The sequence below is a fragment of the Clupea harengus genome, unplaced genomic scaffold (genome assembly GCF_900700415.2).
Source record: "Clupea harengus unplaced genomic scaffold, Ch_v2.0.2, whole genome shotgun sequence".
In the NCBI taxonomy this organism is placed as follows: Eukaryota; Metazoa; Chordata; class Actinopteri; order Clupeiformes; family Clupeidae; genus Clupea; species Clupea harengus.
Genome location: NW_024879598.1, coordinates 67,642 through 88,996, shown reverse-complemented (window position 1 = coordinate 88,996; position 21,355 = coordinate 67,642). Strand labels below are relative to the sequence as shown.

At 42.6% G+C, this 21,355-nt stretch overlaps 2 protein-coding genes across 2 annotated transcripts; one reads left to right on the top strand and one right to left on the bottom strand.

Annotated features, from left to right (window-relative positions):
- The first annotated feature begins 273 nt into the window (after positions 1 to 273).
- On the top strand, positions 274 to 7,158 carry LOC122129147. The gene is made up of 2 exons (XM_042704192.1): positions 274 to 502; positions 4,321 to 7,158. Exon 2 carries the CDS (start codon positions 4,329 to 4,331, stop codon positions 6,414 to 6,416), a length of 2,088 nt encoding a protein of 695 aa, XP_042560126.1. The 5' UTR covers positions 274 to 502; positions 4,321 to 4,328; the 3' UTR covers positions 6,417 to 7,158.
- A 2,224-nt stretch (positions 7,159 to 9,382) lies between these two features.
- Positions 9,383 to 20,486, bottom strand: LOC122129148 (guanylate-binding protein 1-like). The gene is made up of 13 exons (XM_042704193.1): positions 20,380 to 20,486; positions 20,079 to 20,118; positions 18,218 to 18,403; positions 18,009 to 18,086; positions 17,782 to 17,831; positions 17,443 to 17,552; positions 17,039 to 17,223; positions 16,654 to 16,905; positions 16,006 to 16,286; positions 15,421 to 15,633; positions 13,716 to 13,818; positions 12,353 to 12,546; positions 9,383 to 11,265 (listed from the first exon to the last, which is right to left on the bottom strand). The coding sequence occupies exons 3-13, from the start codon at positions 18,390 to 18,392 to the stop codon at positions 11,113 to 11,115; spliced, it is 1,794 nt and encodes a 597-aa protein (XP_042560127.1). The 5' UTR covers positions 18,393 to 18,403; positions 20,079 to 20,118; positions 20,380 to 20,486; the 3' UTR covers positions 9,383 to 11,112.
- Between the last annotated feature and the right edge of the window lie 869 nt (positions 20,487 to 21,355).

Genomic DNA, 21,355 nt, shown 5'->3' with positions numbered 1-21,355 from the left:
GGTCCGGTAATAGCCGCGTGACAGCTGTGTGTTTTAAGCAAGTACAATGTGTGTGCGCCGAGTTGCGTAGAGGCCGAGAGCGGTATTGCAGAAAAATTATAACTCGCAAGACCCCATTAGACCCCATTCACACGGTTGCGTCCGAATGCGTTGATCCGTTAAGGGCGACGGTGTTGTCATCCTTTGCCGAACTGAATTGTGGCTCCGTTCAGTTCGGCAAAGGATGATGTCACCCCATTCAAAGTGAATGGTGATCCGTCGCCCTTAACGGATCAACGCATTCCTGCTTTCCTAAAACTGCCTGACTTCCGAGAAACGTTGAGGCCAATATTTAACCCTGCCCTTTAACGTTTCTCGCAAGTCAGAGAGTTTTAGGAAAGCGGCATTCAGTTTCAGTTTCAGTTTTCCAGCATAAAAGCAGCGACGCTCTCTTCACAATCTCGACAGACTCCTGGTCGACAGTCAGAGTGAGCCTCAAGTGACAAACCAGCTGGCACCTTACGTAAGTATTTTATCTTGAGATAATTTAATATCGTTCAGGACGGAACTGAGCTCTGGAGAAATTCCTTAAAAGGGAGATTGGCATTAGTGGGTAAATATTAAGATTACATGCGTGACAAGAAAGAAAATCGTTTTGTTTTCCGTTCCATCTTAACATACAGTTCGGCTTTGGCCGAAAATAATTGCTCATGGGACCATCAGATTTCCGCGATGCCAGTATTTTTCAACATATTGTTGCAGAGAAAAGTGCAACTCTTTCCAGGAAAACACTCTTCTCTCCCCATCTCTCTCTCCCTCCATCTCTCTCTCCCTCCCTCTCTCACTCTGCCCTTCTTTTTTTCTCTCCATCTCTCTCTCCCTCTCTCTGCCCTTCTCTTTCTCTCTCTCCATCTCTCTCTCTGCCCTTCTCTCTCTCTCTCTCTCTCTAGGGAAAACATTTATTTAAGGTTCGGCAGTAGCTCACTCTGCTCCCAGCAAAACTCTTTATTTGCCTACTGCTCTTTATAGTTGGCCTGTTGTTTTTCTTCTTCTCTGTGCAAAGATGGTGGGAATGTTTGGAATCTGTGTGTGTCTGTGTATCTGTCTGTGTGTGTGTGTGTGTGTGTGTGTGTGTGTGTGTGTGTGTGTGTGTGCAGGGGCGGAGATCCCATTTCATTGTAGGGGGGGACAATACATGGTCAAATTTCAGAGTGTAATTCCGGGGGGGGGACATGAAAAAATTGCTTTCAGGAGAGCTAGCATAAACTGCTAAATACCGAATTCTCTTATCACATTTACAAACAGAAATTCGAAGTCATTTTAGAATTATCTAAACAGCATTAAATGTACTAACACGAAATATCTATTCACAGACAAATAATGTCCAAAGTTCAAGAGAACTTGATGCTCAAAATAAGTTATAAAACAGCTCAACAGGGCATCGAACTAGCAACCTTTTGATTACAATACGACTTCTCTACCTCCTACACCAGGGGTTCTCAAACTTTTGCAAGCTGGGCCCCCCCAAAGCTGGTTAGGGGTAGTTGGGGCCCCCCCAGCGCGCGGCCCGCCGCCACCGCCCTCAACTACACCACCATATATAGATAGATAGATAGATAGCATATTGTTATTGATAGGCCTGACATGTCAAGGTTAGGCTATTGTTAGGCCCATACAGATAATTATTATAACTATTTATTATTATTATTATTATTGTTATTATTATTATCAGTAATAGTAGGCCTATTAGTAGGCTATTCATTATTATCACCATCATTATGTTATTATTATTATAATTAATGATTATCGACCAATTATTATTATTGTATTATTATCATAATAATAATTAGTGTTATTATTGCTATCATTTGGATACTGTTATTATTATGGGCCTCTTGTGATCTTTACAAAAAAATCCTACAGGTCTGTCAATGTGAGACATAAGCCTGCTTTGCACTGCAAAGGTCCTCAAATCTTGGGGCAATGTTTGACAAACATATCCTCAGGTCATCCTCGATCTGTGCGCGGTTGCGGTATTTAGTTTTGAGCGCAGTCAGTCTTGAAAAGCCTGCCTGGCACAAATATGTCGACGCGAAAAGGAGGGGCATTTTTAAGGCTATGTCGCAAAGCTGATCATTGCTATCCAGAATGACGAAATAGGGGAGATGCTTAAGTCTACTGTCACTCTTCAGCTGCTCTTTCATGTCTATTGACAGCTCGTCTGCTGAGCAGAGAAATGGATCTCGAACTTAGGCGAATGAACGGTAGTCCTCTTTGAAATAGGACCCAAACTGATTTCTGATATTCGGCGTGATACAGTGTCATTTGACATAGGTATTGCGCTGAGTTTAGCTCCTATTCTACACGTCTTGCGCGGCCGGCAAAATCAGTGTTTCGGAAATTGTATGGGGTCGGCCAAGCTTAGCGATTCTATGAGCAACTACATAAGATGCCTGCATACACTGCTTGGAGATGGTGGTTCGTTGTTGCTGGAGGCCATCACGTTCATGTTTAAAGAAGTCCACAGGCTTCTCTTTCTGACTTTTACGAATCAGAAACGTGTCCATAGTTGTGTTTGTTTGCTGATACAGTGTGTGTGAAGTTAATAAAGTTCTAATTTCAACGTCGTGTGTGGGTGTGAACGACACGAATAATGGATATGGATAAGGCTGTGCTAGGCAATGATTCCTAACAAAACTAACTGTACACAATGTAGACAGGGACAGCAAAAAATAGTATTCAAGTGCTGGTGTTTTATTTGTTGCAACACGGTGGATGATACAAAAATGTAAAGGTAGGTGTTAAGGAGAAAAGGGCTAGCTGCAGTTGGAAGAAGGTAGCTAGCTAGGCTAGCTCTCGGGCTACGAGCTTTTTCAAAAGACTGGAGCAAATTAATCCTTAGAATAGGCTACGAATAGACCCACTGCAAGCGCAGTAAGGTATTACTAAGGAAGGAGTGAATCTTTTAAAAGACTGTTTATAAAGCAATGAATATCTGAATGATACAGGAAACAAGAGAAATTGAACAAACTCTGCAGAGTGTCGTCTCAGGGTGAGCGCTTACCAATGCCTGCGGTTTTTTTTTTATACTCGGAAACTTATGTGCAACTCGCGTTCAAATGATAAAACTCCGTTTTGATTGGTGGATCAGGAGCAAAACCGTATTTGATTTGTTTGGGTCAGTCCAGCCCCTTGCATTTCGCCACTGAGGGAGCTTTCACTAACCAGTGACAGGTCGGCGGTAGTTCATTTTTTTCTCCGTCTGTGACATCGCGCCCCCCCTGGAGAGTGTTCGCGCCCCCCCAGGGGGGCGCGCCCCCCACTTTGAGAACCACTGCTCTAATGCGTTTGAGCTGTGAGCCTCCTGTTTACTTTCTGCCTTTGAGTTTGGTTTCTGTCAGGAGGCCTTGGCTGCGTTTCTCAGAAGCCTCTTTTCTCTCTCTTTCCCCCTCTCTTTTCTCTCTCTTTCCCCCTCTCCGGCCTTCAGGCCTGTATATAGTGGATCCCCACTACTCACACTGTGCCTGGCCTTATCTTTGAGCATAGAATGAGCATTTTAACTTATTTTATAGAGTAGTTTTAAAAGCTTGTTATTATGAATATCCTAGTTGTTATGCTGATTGTTAGTGTTCTACTTATACTGGTGATTATACTGATTGTTAATTGCTGTTCACATATTTTCCACCACAGTTTCCTATGTAATTAACAATGTTTTTAATTACATATACCCCACTGTTGCCGTTTGCATAGATGTAGGCTATTTTACTTGAGATTACTGTTGGTTGTGTGTAGGTGTGCATTTAGCTACATGCGTCATGCGTTTTAAGAGAACTAAACAAAATGCGAATTATTTATCATATTCTTATTGCGAACACGGCAGCCTCTCACTCGTACCGCGCATCAGTCTATTTGACTTGTAATTACTATTCTATGCTATTGGGAGTAAAAAAAACTGTGAGATTTAGTGAGATTCAGTGTTGTGTATGTGAGACATGAGGAATATTGAAATATTGAGTCTCTCATGGATAAAACGTGAGACTTGACAGGTATATTAATTTGACATGTTTCGTACTGAGTCTATACTCTGGATTGGCAGGTGGCTTCTGGGGCTCAAGCCCCAATGTTTTCTCAAAAGCCCAAAATCTTTTTTAGGCCTCTGTGTTAGCACCTTTCAATCAACAGCGAACAGGCTCTTAACTTAAAAAATTTGAATAATCAGAGCATGGCAGAATCACCAAATTGCCTGAATCTGACGGCAATCTAGAGGGTTAGGACAAACAGTTTGACAGTATAAATATTAGCAATTTCAATGACATCTTCTGTTTCTTCTTTGTTGAACAGTACTTAACATGGATGCGCAAATTGCGAAGACCACTCAGAGTCTCACCTCTGCAGCAGAGATGCGGGAAACCACCCAGATGCTGATGCAGCCCAATGCAAACTGGGAGGAGTACCTGACCCCTGCTCCCCTCTCTATTGCCATCATGGGGGAGCTGGTCTTCATCTCCTCAGGTACTGACTTCTCCATCAACAAGAACCCCCCACCAAAGGGCTTCAAGTACATAAAGTACCCAGACTCCTTCAGGGCCTGTCTTATGCAAATCTGTAACTCAGGCTGGCACGCATTCAACGAGGCCCACAAGAATATGGATCAGATCCGCATTCACACGGCCACAGTTCCTGATTACATGAAGGCAGCAGTCAAGATCCTTTTCCAGGGCAATGATGAAGTTATTGAAACTCTCCTGCCTAATCAACTGGAAAACATCCGTACCATTGCAGATGAGTGCGTGACACTGGCAGAAGGTGTTGAAAATAAATATTCTATCGTCATCAATTTAATCCAGGAGCTGTTGGAGGCCTGTGTCAATGCTGAACACTTTCATGGAGAAGAGCTGGAGAAAGTTAAGATGAAACTGAAGGAAAATGAAATGAGAGAGAAGAGTGCCAAATTGCTGAATGAACGGTCCAAGAAAGCAATGGAGAACATGTCAAAGCAATTGGAAGATGCACAAGATGAGTACAAGAAATCAATGGATACCCTTCCCTCTGGGTGGGAAATGATTGGGATGGATTTCGTCGGAGGAATCACAGAGACCGTGACAGGAATGGTCAGTGGAGTCACTGCTTTAATAACTGCTCCAGTGAGATTAGCCTGCAGTGCAGTAGAGACCGTCTCAACAACATACCACAACATCAAACCACAAGAGGTGGCCGTAGATATGGTCTCACAAATGACAATCTGCAGCAAGTCTGGAGAGATTATTTCCATTATAGCTACCCTCAAACAATTTGTCAATGACGGTAAAATAGACTGGCACAATCTCTATGATCAGAAAAATAAATGTACAAAGACTACATGGACCGAGTCTCTATTCCAAAGGATGTCTGAGGACTTGAAGAGGATGCCCCAGTGCGAACTAAAGAAGAAAGCTGTGTCACTTTGTAACAGGGGCATCACCATCTGTAGACAGCTGGCAACGTATCAGCCAGATCAGAAGTGGGATGAGAAAAAAACGAAACAGCTCATAAAGAACTTGCAGGAGCTGAATGATGATGCCCTCGAATTTGACTGTAATAGTAAGGCCACATCAGGTTGTCCTGCTCTTACCCCCAAACCACCCATGATGTCCAAAGCAGAGAACAACAGCTCAGGACGGCAGTCTGCCGGTCAGAGAGCATCTGAGAATGCCCGTTTCCGCATCGAGCAGACCAGAGAACAACTCAAACAAACACGGGACTCGTATGAGAAGTGTGTGGAGAACATGGAGAAGAATCAGAAGGAGATGACTGATATCCTGGTTGAAATGCAGAACTGCAAGATCAAAGAGATTGACTTTGACACCACCATCAAAATGCTGGTCAAGGGTCTCGATGCCATGGGCAGAGTCAAGATACAGTGGGAGAAGATGGTGCGCTTCTTCCAGATGGTCTCCACCCTCGTGAAAACCAGCCTCAGCAAGACACTGCACAATTTTGTCACAACAGCTGATGACTCAAAGAAACTTTCTTACAACAGCAAGCTCTTTGCAAAAGACCTCCTGTACAACCAGGCCTATCAAGCCTCCAACATCGCCAGCCTGGTCCATATGATCTCAGGGACCTACACCGACGTGTCCAACAAGTACCTGATGGACAAAGTCAGCAGTCTGGGCAAGCTCATGGCCATGGATAAGAGCAAACCAGAGTTCCTTCAAGAGCGTCTGAACCTGCAGGAGACCTGCCAGGCAGCTCAGGGCAGCATCCTTCAGCTGGTCCTGAAGAACAAGAAAGAATTTGAGAGGAAAACCGATGCCAGGATGGCAAAAATAGAGGGCGAGCTGAAAGCCATTCTGCCAGCTGCTCAGCCCCAGGAGACTGAGAGAATCAAGGAAATAGTTCAGGCCGGGTTTGAAGATGGGGGATTTGGCGAAGAAGAACTAGAGAATCTCTTCTGATTCAAATTATTTTATTACACCACATTTTCCATAAACTACAAAGGGTTAGAGAAGTGAATTACATAGTATGCTTAAAAATACAAAAAAGTAGTCATGTTTTCAATCTAATATTTGCAGATAAATAACGCGTTATAATGAATTATGCAGTATATATTCTTATATGGTTTTTTAATTTCTTGAGTGTAATGTGCTCTAAGATACCAAGTCTGTAAGAAACACAACACAGCTGACAACCTTGTGTACCTTTGTGAAATGAGTCGGTCAGACAGTTGAGAATCATGAAGTAAGACATCAGTAATCTAAGAATCTTCTGACACTGTAGTCTAGATGTTGGGATCAATATATGAGTCTCTAGATAATCATGTTATATCAGTTTGGTTGCGATTAGCAAGTAACCAAAGTTAGCTGTCATTGGTGTTAGGTAATGTTTAGCTGGCGATACACTCCTTTGTTACTTCCTTATAGTTTATTTACAGATGCTACTAATAAGTCTGTAATCGATGTGACAATGTACACCTTAGTAAAGCATGAATCAGTGTCATCCTGTTAGATTTGTATGTTCATATAAGCCAAGACAAAGTGATAAAAAAATAATTTTCAAGAGACACTAATGAGATCACACGTTATTTATATGTTATGTTATGCTAGGATGTTGTGCGGTGTCTTTTCATAAGAATTTCAGTGCCCAGTCTGACTCTGTGTTGTTCTGTGCATCTGACAATAAAATACTTGAACTTGTGAACGTATTGTCAACGTGTTGTCTACGTGTTGACAACAAGTAAGACACATTGTTAAAGGACTGTACTGTGCCTGGAAGACAATTATCCAACCAGTTCCAAAGTTAAAAAGAATTGCTACAATTCCCACCGCGCTATGAAATGTGACAAGCTCATCCTCTGATTGACAGAGTATTGAGGTGTGCATGGACCATCAGACTGGGTGGATGTGTCAGGTGAAAGGAGGGGTCCTGTGTGGATGTGTCAGGGGAAAGGAGGGGTCCTGTGTGGATGTTTTAGGGGAAAGGAGGGGTCCTGTGTGGATGTGTCAGGTGAAAGGAGGGGTCCTTTGCTGCCAGACAGAGACATGAAGGAACACATCAGTAATGTAAGGAAGCAGAGCATTTGACACGGCACCTGTACATGTTGGGATGAGAAACACAAACATGCCCGCATCTAAATAACTTTCATATTTAGTAGGAATTGCAGTCATATTATTATAAAATATCCCATGAAGCCATAACATATTTCACAGTAGACTATGTGTAGCAACAGCCAGTAATCTCTACTATTGAACAAATGAATGAATGAATTCATTTAATCTTCGTCAAATATGTTAATTTTGCTGGGTTTAATTTATTTTACTTAATACTATATTTTCATTTGCAGATTCATTATCAGCTTTGTCTTGACTGGAAGACATTGTTCTGGCTATACACTGTGTGTGTGGGTACTGTGTGTGTGTGCGTGCGTGCGTGCGTGGTTAAGCTTTGACTCAACTCAAGGTAGGGTGATGGAAAAGCAACAATGGACATTTCTAGATCATCTACTGAAAATGAAACCTCCCCAGGATGACCCAATCTTGATCACGACCAACATCATTCACCTCTAGACTAGTTGGAATGGAACACCATAAATGTGGGATGGCCAGAGACAGAACTCCTACAGAACAGACAGAAAATGCCAAGATTAAGTGGTAAGTGGTAATTTCTTTATATGTTGAGGGGTTATCTGTAACATGGCTTCTGCAACCAGCCACCCCTACAATTCAATTTCTCATTTGCATCCAAGTAAAATAGATCCAAATGGGAAAAATAATCTTTCAGACATTTAAGATATCATGTATGGTCTGTAAGTGGTAATTCTTTATATTTTGAGGGGTTATCTGTAACATGACTTCTGCAACCTGCTATCATCCTATGGCGAGACTTACAAAATAGGCCTTGGAATTTGGGTATGCAATTCTAGGCGAAAATTGCCCAAAAAAATGCCAGTTTCACAGTTTGAGAGAAAGGCTGATTATCTCCCCAGGATGTGAAAGCAGAGCTGCCTCTCCTCCTTTCCTGTAAAGCCCTGCCGTGCCACCCACTGTCAAGTTCCTAGGTGTTTTCTTTAACTCTCTGGCCCAACTTGAAATGGCCTGGTACATGAACCCCAAAGGACGCACGGGACAACTCTTTCCAACACAGCTTAATTTTTATTTGTTGACTGGTTGGTGTATTAGGTTGAAAACCTTAAAAACACAAGTTATACAAAAAAGTCAAATACATTTCAAACAATCAGTACCAAGTACCAAGATTACAACTAACACAAAAAGCCAAACTCAAATGCATGCAGCAAACTGATATCATGCTGCCTGTATGCTGTGTGCTGCTTGGTTGTTATTATAATACAAATCAAACGGTTCATCCTATCATCAACCATCAATGTCTATAGCAGCACTTCCAACAACAAATAATCACAATAAGAAACAAAATAAGCAACAGTACCAGTGGCTTCTTTGGTTGTACCACGAGTAGATCCTTCGTTTGCCTCTCTCTCTGCTGAAATGTTTGCTGAGAGCTCTCCTTCACAGGTGCTCCCACTTAAAATAATGAGCAGGCTGCACTGGCCTGCTAGTGGTGCATTGTGGGACTTGCAGTTTTTTAAGGCAATGTTAATTTTACCTTAACACCCACCCACCCACAAACCTGAGGCTGTCCAGTTCAACCCCAATAAAATCACACCATGTGATGTAGATAAGAGGGTATTTAGATATGAAGGATTGCAGATTGCAGTACTATTAGAATGGGTTTGAGACCGTTGATCAAGCTGACTTTCACTGAGATATGTGGCCTGTTGCAGATTGCTACTCACTAGGGTCCATGTCAGTCTGCCACAAGAAGGGCATGCACCCAGTACTGTTGCACAGTTGCCATGGCAGCTACACTCATTCCTCATGTATAAAACGTGTACTACTACTTTCCTTGAGTGGTCCCCTTCAAAATGACATCAGATAGTAGCTTAATGACTTTGTCCCACTCAATTCGTCTGTTATCTGTTATCTATGGAAAATGTGTTCCCGTTGCAGATTTTTGCCTCATTATCATATTCTGAAATCACTATCTACTAACTATAGGGTCAGTTTTCAACCATGCCAACTGTCTGTCACGGACTTCATGCTAGAAACAGACTTCTCCAGTCCATACAGGATGAGGCCAGACAACAAGTGAGGGGAGTGAGGAGTTTAAATAGTGTGGTGGAGGGAGTGACAGGTGTTCGTGATTATAATTCGGGGACTGGGAATGTGACGGAGGCAGGTGAGTTGAATCAGGAGGGGGCGTGGCAGGAGTAGGGCTCAGTGCAGGTGTGACAATATCATTCAAAAAGCTTCTACTCCGAGCCACCAGGGGTCGTAACAGACACTGTCATTCAAAAAGCTTGGTCAGTTACTACTGTGGAGCTTGTGTAGATACTGAGTCATTTTTATACCATATATTTTTGAAGGATTACTCTGAGTATAAGGGGTGTTACCCCATAGTTCCATCCCTTCATGAATATGCAACCTGTCTCTTTGCCATCATTCTGTAAAGGGTCTTTCCATTCATAAGAAGAAGTATGATGTGTCAAATTGTCCTATAGCACCTGACTTTTGGACATAAGCAATGGACATAAACATTGCGAAGATCTCTCCACCACGCCATCTATTGCCATCATGGGGGAGCTCGTCTTCATCTCCTCAGGTACTGACTTCTTCATCATCAAGAACCCCCCCCACCAACCGGCTTCAAGTACATAAAGTCCCCAGACTCTGTAACTCAAGCTGGCACGCATTCAACGAGGCCCACAAGAATATGGATCAGATCCACATTCACACGGCCACAGTTCCTGATTACATGAAGACAGCAGTCAAGATCCTTTTCCAGGAACTCTCCTACCTAATCAACTGGAAAACATCTGCACCATTGCAGATGACATGTGACACTGGAAAACTGGCAGAGTTGAAAAGAAGTATTCTGATGTCATCAATTTAATCCAGGAGCTGTGTCAGGCCTGTGTCAACACTTTTATGGAGAAGTGCGGAGAAAGTTAGAATAAAACTAGAGGAAACAAACATGAGAGAGCACATTTTTTTTTTTTTTAATCATTTTTACAGTTTAGGAACAATTTCAGAATGTGTAACTGGTATTTAGATATAAGACATATGTAATCAACCAATGATGTCTACATTAAAATAAAAATATTTATAACACCCATATTATTAAAGGAGGGTTGCATTATTTCATGATGTAATATTTGACACTGATAATAGTCCAGTGGAAATATTTGTTTTTGTGAGGACTTTCAGTGATATCACATTCAACATGGTTAATGTCTGCTAACAGGAGCTAACTAGCTAGTGTATATGGACTACATGATTAGTAGAATAAATAATACAACCTAAAAAAAGGTAAAAGGTATGGGAAATCAAATATTAAATGTCAAAAACATATTTCAATACAATATAGGTGTGTATAAGAGGTAAAGTTTGAACTGTGGGTAATATGGCCTCATACAATGGCCTTTACATTTGTAACCCCTACGTAATTGCTGCAGGCTGTGCAAGAAAACTTACTTTACCCATCTAATTCATCTCTGGTTATGCATTTTTTTACTACCAGCTTTTCCTTACAATCAAGATAATCTTCTCCAGCCAGGACCACCTTTCTTCTGGCCCAGTGCTAGAAGCCAAAAAAACCGGCCACCTTTCCCCAGAAGGACGGGCTCTTCTTCTTCTCCTGCGCTTTCTTCTGATCTGTCTGTAGCTTTCTGATGTCCTCCTCCATGTCCTGAGCACGCCTCTTAAAGCCACAATCCAGTAGCTCCCGCTGCTCCTGAAACAACACACACAAGATGGAAAAACGTAAACACACGTCTCCAAACATAACACACTGATCTCAAACACCACACACTTAAATGGCATCTAGTGTTTAGTTTGCTGAATTGCAACAAGCTGAATAGCCTTCCCTCTACAAGAGTGGGCAAGTACCTACAGTGGCCATCAAATGCTATAAAAACACGAAAAGCCCCATCTCGAGCCAGTGTTTTGGTTCTGGGCTAGGGCTGAACGATTTGGGAAAATAATCTAATTGCGATTTTTTACCAAAATATTGCGATTGCGATTTAATATGCGATTTTTTTTTGTATCCTCTTTTTTTCCCCAACAAAATGGAATGAATGATTTAAATATGACCAACACAATATTAGATACATTTAGTGTAAAATATTCTTTCCCACATTTTACATTTTTATTTAACTGTTTTATTACAGAAACAAGAACAACAAATAGGTGGCTTTGCCACTGTGCATTTAAGTAATTTAAAAAAAGTAATTTTAAGTATAAACACTAGGCATGCACTTTTTAAACACTGTGTGCAAAATTTACCATCTTAAAAAAAAAAAAAAAAAAAAAACATTTTTTAATCGCGAACGTTGCGGTTAGAAAATCGCGTTCTATCATATCGCGATTAAATCGCAAATGCAATTAATCGTTCAGCCCTATTCTGGGCTACTGTAGAAACATGGTGGACTCCATGGAAGTGGAACCACTCCCTATGTAGATACGAACAGGGTGCGATTTGTCAAAAAAACAGAGGGGGGGGATGTTCTTTGTTTTGTTTTTTTTTAATCATGAAAAAACAATCAATAAATAGGCCTAATTCTTTTCAAGTTAACGGTAGACCCTATTAGGTTACATTTTGAACAGTTGAACATTTAATGCAAACTAAAATATATAAAATACATGAATATATAAAAAGTATTTTCTCAGATGTGTTCTTTGGATAAATGTTTTAGACGTCATCATTAACTGAGCTCATTTGGCTCAGTTACCTTGAGTTTAGCTGATAGCATTGCCCCAAATCTGTTTCCATGGATGCGTTACCTTCAATGTAGCTATGATTAGCATTCCCTCAGACCTACCTTGAGTTTAGCGGTTACAACCCGCTCCAGCTCTGCCTGGGCTCTCACTCTTTCCCCCTCCATCTTCACCTCCAACTGCCTGATGTTCTCCTCATTGCTTCTCTCCAGGTCCCACATGGCTTGCTGCTGGAGCCTGTTACGCTGTACCAGAAGTTTCTGCTGCTGCTCGGCTTCCTTCCGCCTTACCTTGTCCTCTGAGAGAGAGAGAGAGAAAGAGAGAGAGAGAAAGATAGAAATATGTGACTTCAGTAGGTTAAATCCAGTCTGGGGAAACATTCACAAAAAGGTGAAAGTGGTTTTTATCCACCAAGTCATTTACATCTGTGAAGTGATGATTACAGAGGCAAGACACTCCCTGTTTATCCAATTCTCATTAAGGCCATGAGACTTATCAGCCGCTTTTGACACAGTCAACCACTGCACCTTCTGTCTATTCTGTCAAGTATGGGCATTTTGGCAGGGCACACTCCTGGTTTGAATCTTACCTCACTGGGCGCTCGTTCAACGTGTCATGGCATGGTCAGCTGTCTTTACCTCACCACCTCAGCACAGGGGTGCCCCAAGGCTCGGTGTTGGGACCACTTCTCTTTGCTATGTACTCACCAGGTGGTACTCACCTCGTTGGGCCCTATCATATCACTGCTATGCAGATGATACCCAACTGTATCTGTCTTTCCCGCCTGATGACACCACTGTCTCGGCACGGATCTCGGATTGTCTCTCTGATATATCCACATGGATGAAGGATCACCATCTTCAAGTTAATCTGGCTAAAACGGAACTGTTGGTCTTCCCAGCCAAACAGGCCAAACACCGCAAGCAACATCGATATCAAAATTGACTCCTTATGTCTTGCTTCTTCCATAGCAGCAAGAAATCTAGGTGTCATTATCGAATGACCAACTAATATTCACAGACCACATTGCCTCGGTCTCCCCGTACCTAACCCAGTATGCCACCCAGCTGGTGGTACAAACCTTGGTGATTTCGTGCCGTTGACTACTGCAACGCACTCCTAACGGGCACACGTCACCCTGCTACTTATTGAGCTCCACTTGCTGCCTGTAGCTGCTCGCATTAAGTTCAAGTCACTTATGCTTGCTTACAGAGTGACTGCTGGTTCTGCTCCCACTTACTTAAAGGGCAAATGTTACCCCCCGGATGCTGCGCTCGTCTAATGAGCACCTCCAGGGGGGAGGATACGTACAGCTGAGTACAAAACATGTTTGTGTATGCTGTCAATTATAGCTCCTAGAAAGAAAGGAAATCAGAACTGGACAAAATTGCCAGGTCAGACTAAGTCTTTCACTGTAAAACATTTCAAAATGTTTGAAATCCTGTCTGTTTAAAACGTCCCCCTCACCTTCCATCTTCTTTTGGGCTTTAGTTAGCGAGCAGTCAGCAGCACGGATGCTCTTCCCAACTACGTTCTTCTCCTCCAGATACTCTGTCAGGACCTCCTCACTCTGACAACACACACACACATATACATTTAAATTATTTATTTGAATCCACCAATCATATTCTGTACAGAAAGGATTCAAACATTTCTCAGAGGTTGAATACAGCTTAGTGACTCATGGGTACAAGAAACATATCCTACGCCAAACAGCAAGACTACCTACCTACTACACATTAGGGCTGTCAAAATGGCTCAAAAATGACGTTCGAATATTCGCTTTAAAAAAACACATATATTCGAACATATTCGAATTTCTGGTTGCGCATTAGGCACGTCAATAACAGGACAAATTAATACAACGAGACATAACTACTTTTATAGGTAATTTATTTAAGTTTAAACATATTTAACAACATATTACCTACACAAAAATACGTACATTAACTAATGGCCAAGACCGCAGAGCTTGCTTGCACACACTCGCACTCTTTCTTTCTCCCTCTCTCTGCCTCTCCCGCACCGCCTCGCTCTCTGCACATAGCGGTTTAAATGAACGACAACAAGGGATACGGTACCTCGGTTCCAGTGCTTCACAGAACTCCCTGAAGCCTATCTCATCCACCACACTGGTCGGCCTCATATCCTTGCATATGAACGAAATCAATTTTTGCGTGCAGGCCTCCTGTCGTGCCGCAGGCAACGAACTTGTGACGGACGGCGCAAAATATGTATCCAAACGTGGCTGTTTCGCTGAAGTTCCACATAGTATGCCGTATTCACTTGGATGCACATTTTGGAGATGTAGCCTCACGTTGCTAGTTGTTGAATGGTAAGCTAACGCTACCTTACATAGCTTACACACTACTTTATCTGTAGGCTCAACAAGTTTACAATCAACTGCCCAAAATCCGAAATATTTCCAGACATCACTCTTTAGATTTTTGGGGGTTACAATCACTTTCTCTGCTGCGGTCAAGCAGGGTTCTGCACTTTCTGCCATCTACCACCAAGTCAACTGTCACCAGTGAGGCAACTTGTTGAGCCTACAGCTAAAGTAGTGTGTAAGCTAGAGTTAGGTTACCATTCAACAACTAGCAACTTGAGGCTACATCTCCAAAATGTGGAGATGTAGCCTCAAGTTGCTAGTTGTTGAATGGTAAGCTAACTTTAGCTTACATAGCTTGTACACTACTTTAGCTGTAGGCTCAACAAGTTTACCATCAACTGACCAAAATCCGAAATATTTCCAGACATCACTCTTTAGATGTTTGGGGGTTACAATCACTTTCTCTGCTGCGGTCAAGCTGGATTCTACACTTTCTGCATCTCGCAAGTCAACTGTCAGCAGTGACTCTGTGCCAGACAGTGAGACTCCTGTGACCTGTCCCTGATCTCAGGCGCGCGCCCACCCGCAAAGCAGACAGTGCTGCCGCTGTTTTTTTTTTTTTTTTTTTTTTTACATTCGAATATTAATTTTCACATTCGAAATTCTATTTTTAACAACTATTCGAATATATATTCGAATTTAGAATATTCGTTGACAGCCCTACTACACATACACACACACACACACACACACAAATACACACAGAGATACATAATAAAACTTGTAATAACCATGAATTGGTTGCAACACACACGCACAAACACACTCAGTCGAACTCACCATGACTCCCTTGCGTTTTTCTGATCTGTAGAGTTGAGCTCCTCTGTTGAGTGCAGAGCGGAAGTCTTCATAGCCCCCAGACCTCATGTAGGAGCCGTTGTTCAGAGCTTTCTCCAGAGAGGCAAACGCCTGAGAGATGACTGACCGGCACACCTCACGAGACACTTTTACATTCTTCTTACACAACTCCCCATACTCTTTCGCCATGTCTGTCTGTGGAAAGAGGGACAAGAATGATCCAGGGCATTAAAGTCATTAATACAATTCCTAATTTAGATATTTTTCGGATCCAAACAGCATACACTGTTTATTTGTTTTGGGTTTATTTGACCTTCGTAAATATTCATCCCGAAACGGGGACACATTTGCAAAAAAGAACAAATCAAGATGCATGGCAATACTCTTTTTATCTACTCTTTCTATGTCAGAAAGCAAAATATTTAACTTTTCAAAAAACCTTCCCAGAGCTTGGTCCTATAACTGCTGTAGCATGCTCTGCCTGAGTTTGTTAAATGAAATGTGTGTTTCTGTGTGAGAGTGTGTGAGTGTGTGTATGTGTGTGTGTATATCTGAAACTGATGGTACCACAAGCTGCTGCTGGTATTTGTGGTCCTGGTCATTGAATGATTCATTGATGAAAATGCTGATGGCCAGTTTCTCTGCAGCAGTGTGAATCATAGACAGCGCCTCCTGAGTCTCTGTGGGGAACTTCACTTTGCGCTCCATCTCCGCCCGGTAGAACTTCAGAGCCTCTGTGATGGCCCGGCCGTTCTGGATCGCCGCCAGCGACTCCACAGCGCTCTCTAGACACGGCACCTTCCCACTGCGGATCGCCTCCACATACGTCTCTGCCAGGTTGCCCAGCACTGCAGGACAACAGAGATGCCATTAGAGACCATTAGGGCAACAGAGATTACATTACAGACCATTTAGTCAGCTTCAGACCAGCGAAATACATCCACTAGAACATTTATCAATTATATACTGACTACTGGTCTTCTGCCGAGACCAGCATCCCTTCCTTCCACTGGTTTTTAGACTAGACCAGCATCTCTTCCTTCCACTGGTTCTTAGACCAGACCAGCATCTCTACTGACTACTGGTCCCTTGTGACAGCTCTTTCTCCATTAACTCCTGTGGTATGTGGACAATCAGGAATGAAGCTCTCAAATTCTGCCTTTGAGCCCAAAGGCTGCTGGAATCAGGTATCAGGTAGTGACAGGTTCTACTCACTCCTGCCGTTCAGCCCCCGGCCTCCTCTCATGGCCTTGACCTGGGCGCTGTGGTGGATGTAGCTGCAGAACGCTTTTGCCTGCTGCACAAAGCTGGACTCCAGGTCAGAGTCCCTCAGCTGCTCCATGCGTTTCATGTCTTTGCCGCTGGCTGGACGTTCCATCACGAAGCAGCGCCGCACAGCAAAGAAGTCCCTCAGGTTCTGCCGCAACTTATTGTGCTTAAGAACTTCCGGGGAGGAGCCTGTTTCGACTAGAGACACAATCAACCAATTCTCATTAATGATGAGGAGAGAGTGACAGGGCAATGTGTGTGTTTGTCTTAGCACGTGCATGTGTGTGTGTGTGTGTGTGTGTGTGTGTGTGTGTGTGTGTGTGTCTCTCACCTGGTTTCAGCTTCAGGGCGTTCTCCAGGTACTCATCGGCAGTGATGGGTTTGCCCTTCAGCTCCAGCTCCAGAGTAAAGTCTCTGACCGTCCACACGAAGGAGGGGAAAACCAGCATCAGTTCTGTCTTCCGGTCATGCTCACTGGACTTTACCTTGATGTGCTCCGTCAGTTCAGCAACAAACCTTTAGGGGGAGCTGTTCAGGAAAGGTGCATCTCATTGAGAGATTTTTTGCAGACGTTCTGTTTCTCATTGGCACAATATTCAAACATGAAGTTAATTTTTCTGTGTGTGTATCTGTGTTTGTGTGTGTGTGTGTGTGTGTGTGTGTGTGTGTGTGTGTGTGTGTGTGTGTGTGTGTGTGTGTTTGTGTGTATCTGTCTGTATGTGTGTGAAAGGATACTGCAGTTTTTCCAGGGCATTGTTGTCGATGGTGCCCAAGCTGTTGTAGACCAGAGTGCTGCTGAGTAGGAGAGTCAGACAGAAGATCCAGGTGTCGTGTTTCTCATCGCCCTGGAAACCACAGAAATGGATTGTTGGGAATAATGTTTGATCTTTGTTGACGTTGACACACAGAACTACACCTGCATTGAGCTATAGGAACACAGTGTAACATATGAAGGACACAGAATGTCATTGCCAACCCTATATACACAATATAGCATGGGCAGGGATTAATCAACACAACACACACACACACAATTTCATATTTGTTCCAGACTATGCATCACACAGCCCTCACCTTCTCTACGTCTCCCAGCCCCTCTGTGTCCAGCAGCACCAGGGTGTGACCTGATGAAAGGAGGGACATAAGAGTGTGTCTGTGAATGGATAAACACACACACAAACATTTTCTGTGTGTGTGTGTGCGTTTGTTTGTTTGAGTGTGTGTCTGTGTGTGTGTGTGTGTGTGTGTGTGTGTGTGTGTGTGTGTGTGTGTTTGTGTATGCGTGAGTGATGCATGCCCACCTGCTTTATTGGGGTGAGGCACACACCACATCCAGATGCCCTTGGTCTTGGACTCGATGGTGCTGCCCAAAGCAAAGCCTGAGAGGGTCACAATTACCAAGGTAATAATTACCACGGTAACAACTACCATGACAAGATCCAGGTACATTGATAGTTTCTGAAGAAGCATTAGGGAATCTTAAAAATAAATAAAAATACAACACTTAAACCTGTTTGTGTCCCAGCCAGCCGGTTCATGAGGTAAGACTTCCCCGTGCGGTAGAGCCCCACCACAGCCACCACCACCACCGGCTGCTGGATCTGCTCCAGGATCTGTAGCGACCTCTGTTGGACACGCAAGCGCCCGTCTGTCCCATTATCAATCAGACACACCGGCTCCTTCATGGCAACAATGCCTGGAATCACACACACACACACACACACACACACACACACACACACACACACACACACACACACAGACACAGACGAGTCCCAAATCACATAAAAAATATAATATAAACAACAAAAACAGGATTTAGAAGAGCTGGACCCACATTGTAAAAGCATCCAGCAAGGTGACCTTGAGCGTCATGAAAGGTGCCATTAAATAAAATGTATTATTATTTTATTATTATTTGTGACACAGAAGCCCAAAAACACATATTTAGATCATCTGTGGTGATCATAGTGATATTCCTATTGCATAACACTGTCCTTGGAGACTTCATTACCCTTCATTTATGCCACACACGTGGTAACGGATGCTAACGGATGCTAACGGATGCTAATGGTGACAGAGGACAGTGAGGACCAATGGCACAGTGGTTTTGACCTTTGACCTATTCAGCTGAGGGGGAGGGCCAGACTGATGAGGCAAGATGGCCACTAGAGAAGTAGAAGCTAGTTAAAACATTAGTATCGTGTTGTTTAAAAATGAATATGAGCTTGTTTTCTTTGCATTATTCGAGATCTGGAAACACTGCAACTTTTTTGTTAATTTAACCAGTTGTCATTTTTCTGACAATATTTTGATTTGAGAATTGGTAGAAATGTTGTCAGTGGTTTATAGAATAAAACAAAAATGTTCATTTTACTCAAACACATACCAATAAATAGCAAAACCAGAGAAATTGATAATTTTGAAGTGGTCTCTTAATTTTTTCCGGAGCTGTATATATATATATATATATATATAATTGCCACCACCGACATGTTTTCGCTGTTGCTACTTTACTGACCCTTGTGACAGTAACCCTATGAGCGCACTGTATACCCAATAAGCAATTTTTGTATGCATCATGTACTATATACCAGATGATGTTTGTATATATACATATATATATTATGTACATCTACCACATGTATGCTGTGTACATTTACCCCGTACAGAGCTGTGCAAATGTACCTCTTGTTTCCCCCCTTCCTATCTATTCCCGGCTGACCTCAACCAGATTGGTTCCCTCTTATGTGCTGTGGTTCTGGTTGGGTTCAGGCACTGGGCTCTGTGGTTCTGGTTGGGTTCAGGCACTGGGCTCTGTGAAGCACTTTGGGACTATTGTTTTGGCGCTATATAAATACAATGAGCTGAAATGAGCGTAGATTTAAAATTAAATTATAATAAATGAGAATGAATGAGAATAAAAAATAATATTGAATTGAAAATGTGTTTGTGAAATTATTGGAAGAACTGCTGCTATAATTTTTTTTTACATAAAACAATTCAAACAAATCAAAATATATGCACATACAGTATAAGTCTGTCTGCACATATAACATACAAATAGTAAATATATTTTTTACTATAAAATACAATTTTGAATATTTACATATATTTCAAAGGTGCTCATCAAAATATATTGATATATACTATCAGATGTATTCAATGAAGAAGGAAATGCTGGCAGTAGTAACACAACAGTAACAAATACTGATGGCAAAGTGTGTCTGTACTCTACCCAGCCAGGAGCTTTGGGATTCAAGCCTCTGCTTAATGAATGTGTAAATGTAATTACAGGTGTAAATGTGTAAATGTTATAACAGGTGTAAAAGGAAGTTAATATATTTTAAATGGTGTTTACTACAGCTTACCTCCTTTGAGTGGTGTTTCGGAGTGTCTATGCAGAGGGTCCTGTACAGATGAGAGTGTTTGTTATTAGTTATTGTTTTACTTCATCAGGCAGTTGACTGAAAGGGAACACCTGTACACATGTTTTCAAACACTCAAAATGAACACGGAACCTCCAACTACTCTTGGCTAATTTTATTTCAGGCTCAGTGTGATGTGGTGATGTACTCCTCCTGCTCCTCCTAGCAGCTAGGGGGCGCTACTCCATCCCCCCACATCCCCACAGCTACAGACACTCCACCAAGCGTATAAAGCCCAACTCACCTCCTGCTCCCCCCAGCCAGTGTGATCAGAGGTGTCAGGGGCGTGTTTGGAACAGTAGGGGGCGTTTCTCCACTCCCCCACATCCCCATAGTCACACACACTGCCACCTACGGACACGTGTGCCTGAGACAGAGAGGGGGCAAGCACAGATATTTGAAATTGAATTCATTATTGTGCAGTAAACAGGTGGCAGAGGTTCAACATTCTGTAAATCTAGTGTTTAGGCTGCTGAATTGCAACAAACTAAATAGCCTTCCCTCTACAAGAGTAGGCAAGTCTTACAGTGGCCATCAAATGCTATAAAAACACGAAAAGCCCCATCTCGAGCCAGTGTTTTGGTTCTGGGCTACTGTAGAAACATGGTGGACTCCATGGAAGTGGGACCACTCCCTATGTAGATACGAGGGGCTCATTCTAAACTAACGAAAACACAACAATTCGTAGTTACAGATAATTACACACCAATGAAAACATAATTATGAATACTATATTCCATTTCTGCCAATAGATGCCACTAAAGACTACACACTGTGCCTTTAAAACATACAACACCATACACATCATACCTCCAATAGGAATCATACAAGTATTTTCTTAGATGTGTTCTTTGGATAAATGTTTTAGACGTCATCATTAACTGAGCTCATTTGGCTCAGTTACCTTGAGTTTAGCTGAAAGCATTACCCCAAATCTGTTGGATGCGTTGGATCCATGGATGTACCTTCAATGTAGCTATGATTAGCATTCCCTCAGACCTACCTTGAGTTTAGCGGTTACAACCCGCTCCAGCTCTGCCTGGGCTCTCACTCTTTCCCCCTCCATCTTCACCTCCAACTGCCTGATGTTCTCCTCATTGCTTCTCTCCAGGTCCCACATGGCTTGCTGCTGGAGGTTGGTACGCTGTACCAGAAGTTTCTGCTGCTGCTCTGCTTCCTCCCGCCTTACCTTGTCCTCTAAGAGAGAGGGAGAGACAGAT

Excerpts from the sequence above, each read along its gene's own strand:
- LOC122129147 (XM_042704192.1), top strand. The coding sequence starts at position 4,329 with ATGGATGCGCAAATTGCGAAGACCACTCAGAGTCTCACCTCTGCAGCA.
- LOC122129148 (XM_042704193.1), bottom strand. The coding sequence starts at position 18,392 with ATGAAGGAGCCGGTGTGTCTGATTGATAATGGGACAGACGGGCGCTTG. Across the intron at positions 17,832-18,008 it reads GCCTCACCCCAATAAAGCAG|GTCACACCCTGGTGCTGCTG; the intron begins GTGGGCATGCAT and ends TCCTTTCATCAG. Across the intron at positions 17,553-17,781 it reads GGCTGGGAGACGTAGAGAAG|GGCGATGAGAAACACGACAC; the intron begins GTGAGGGCTGTG and ends TGTGGTTTCCAG.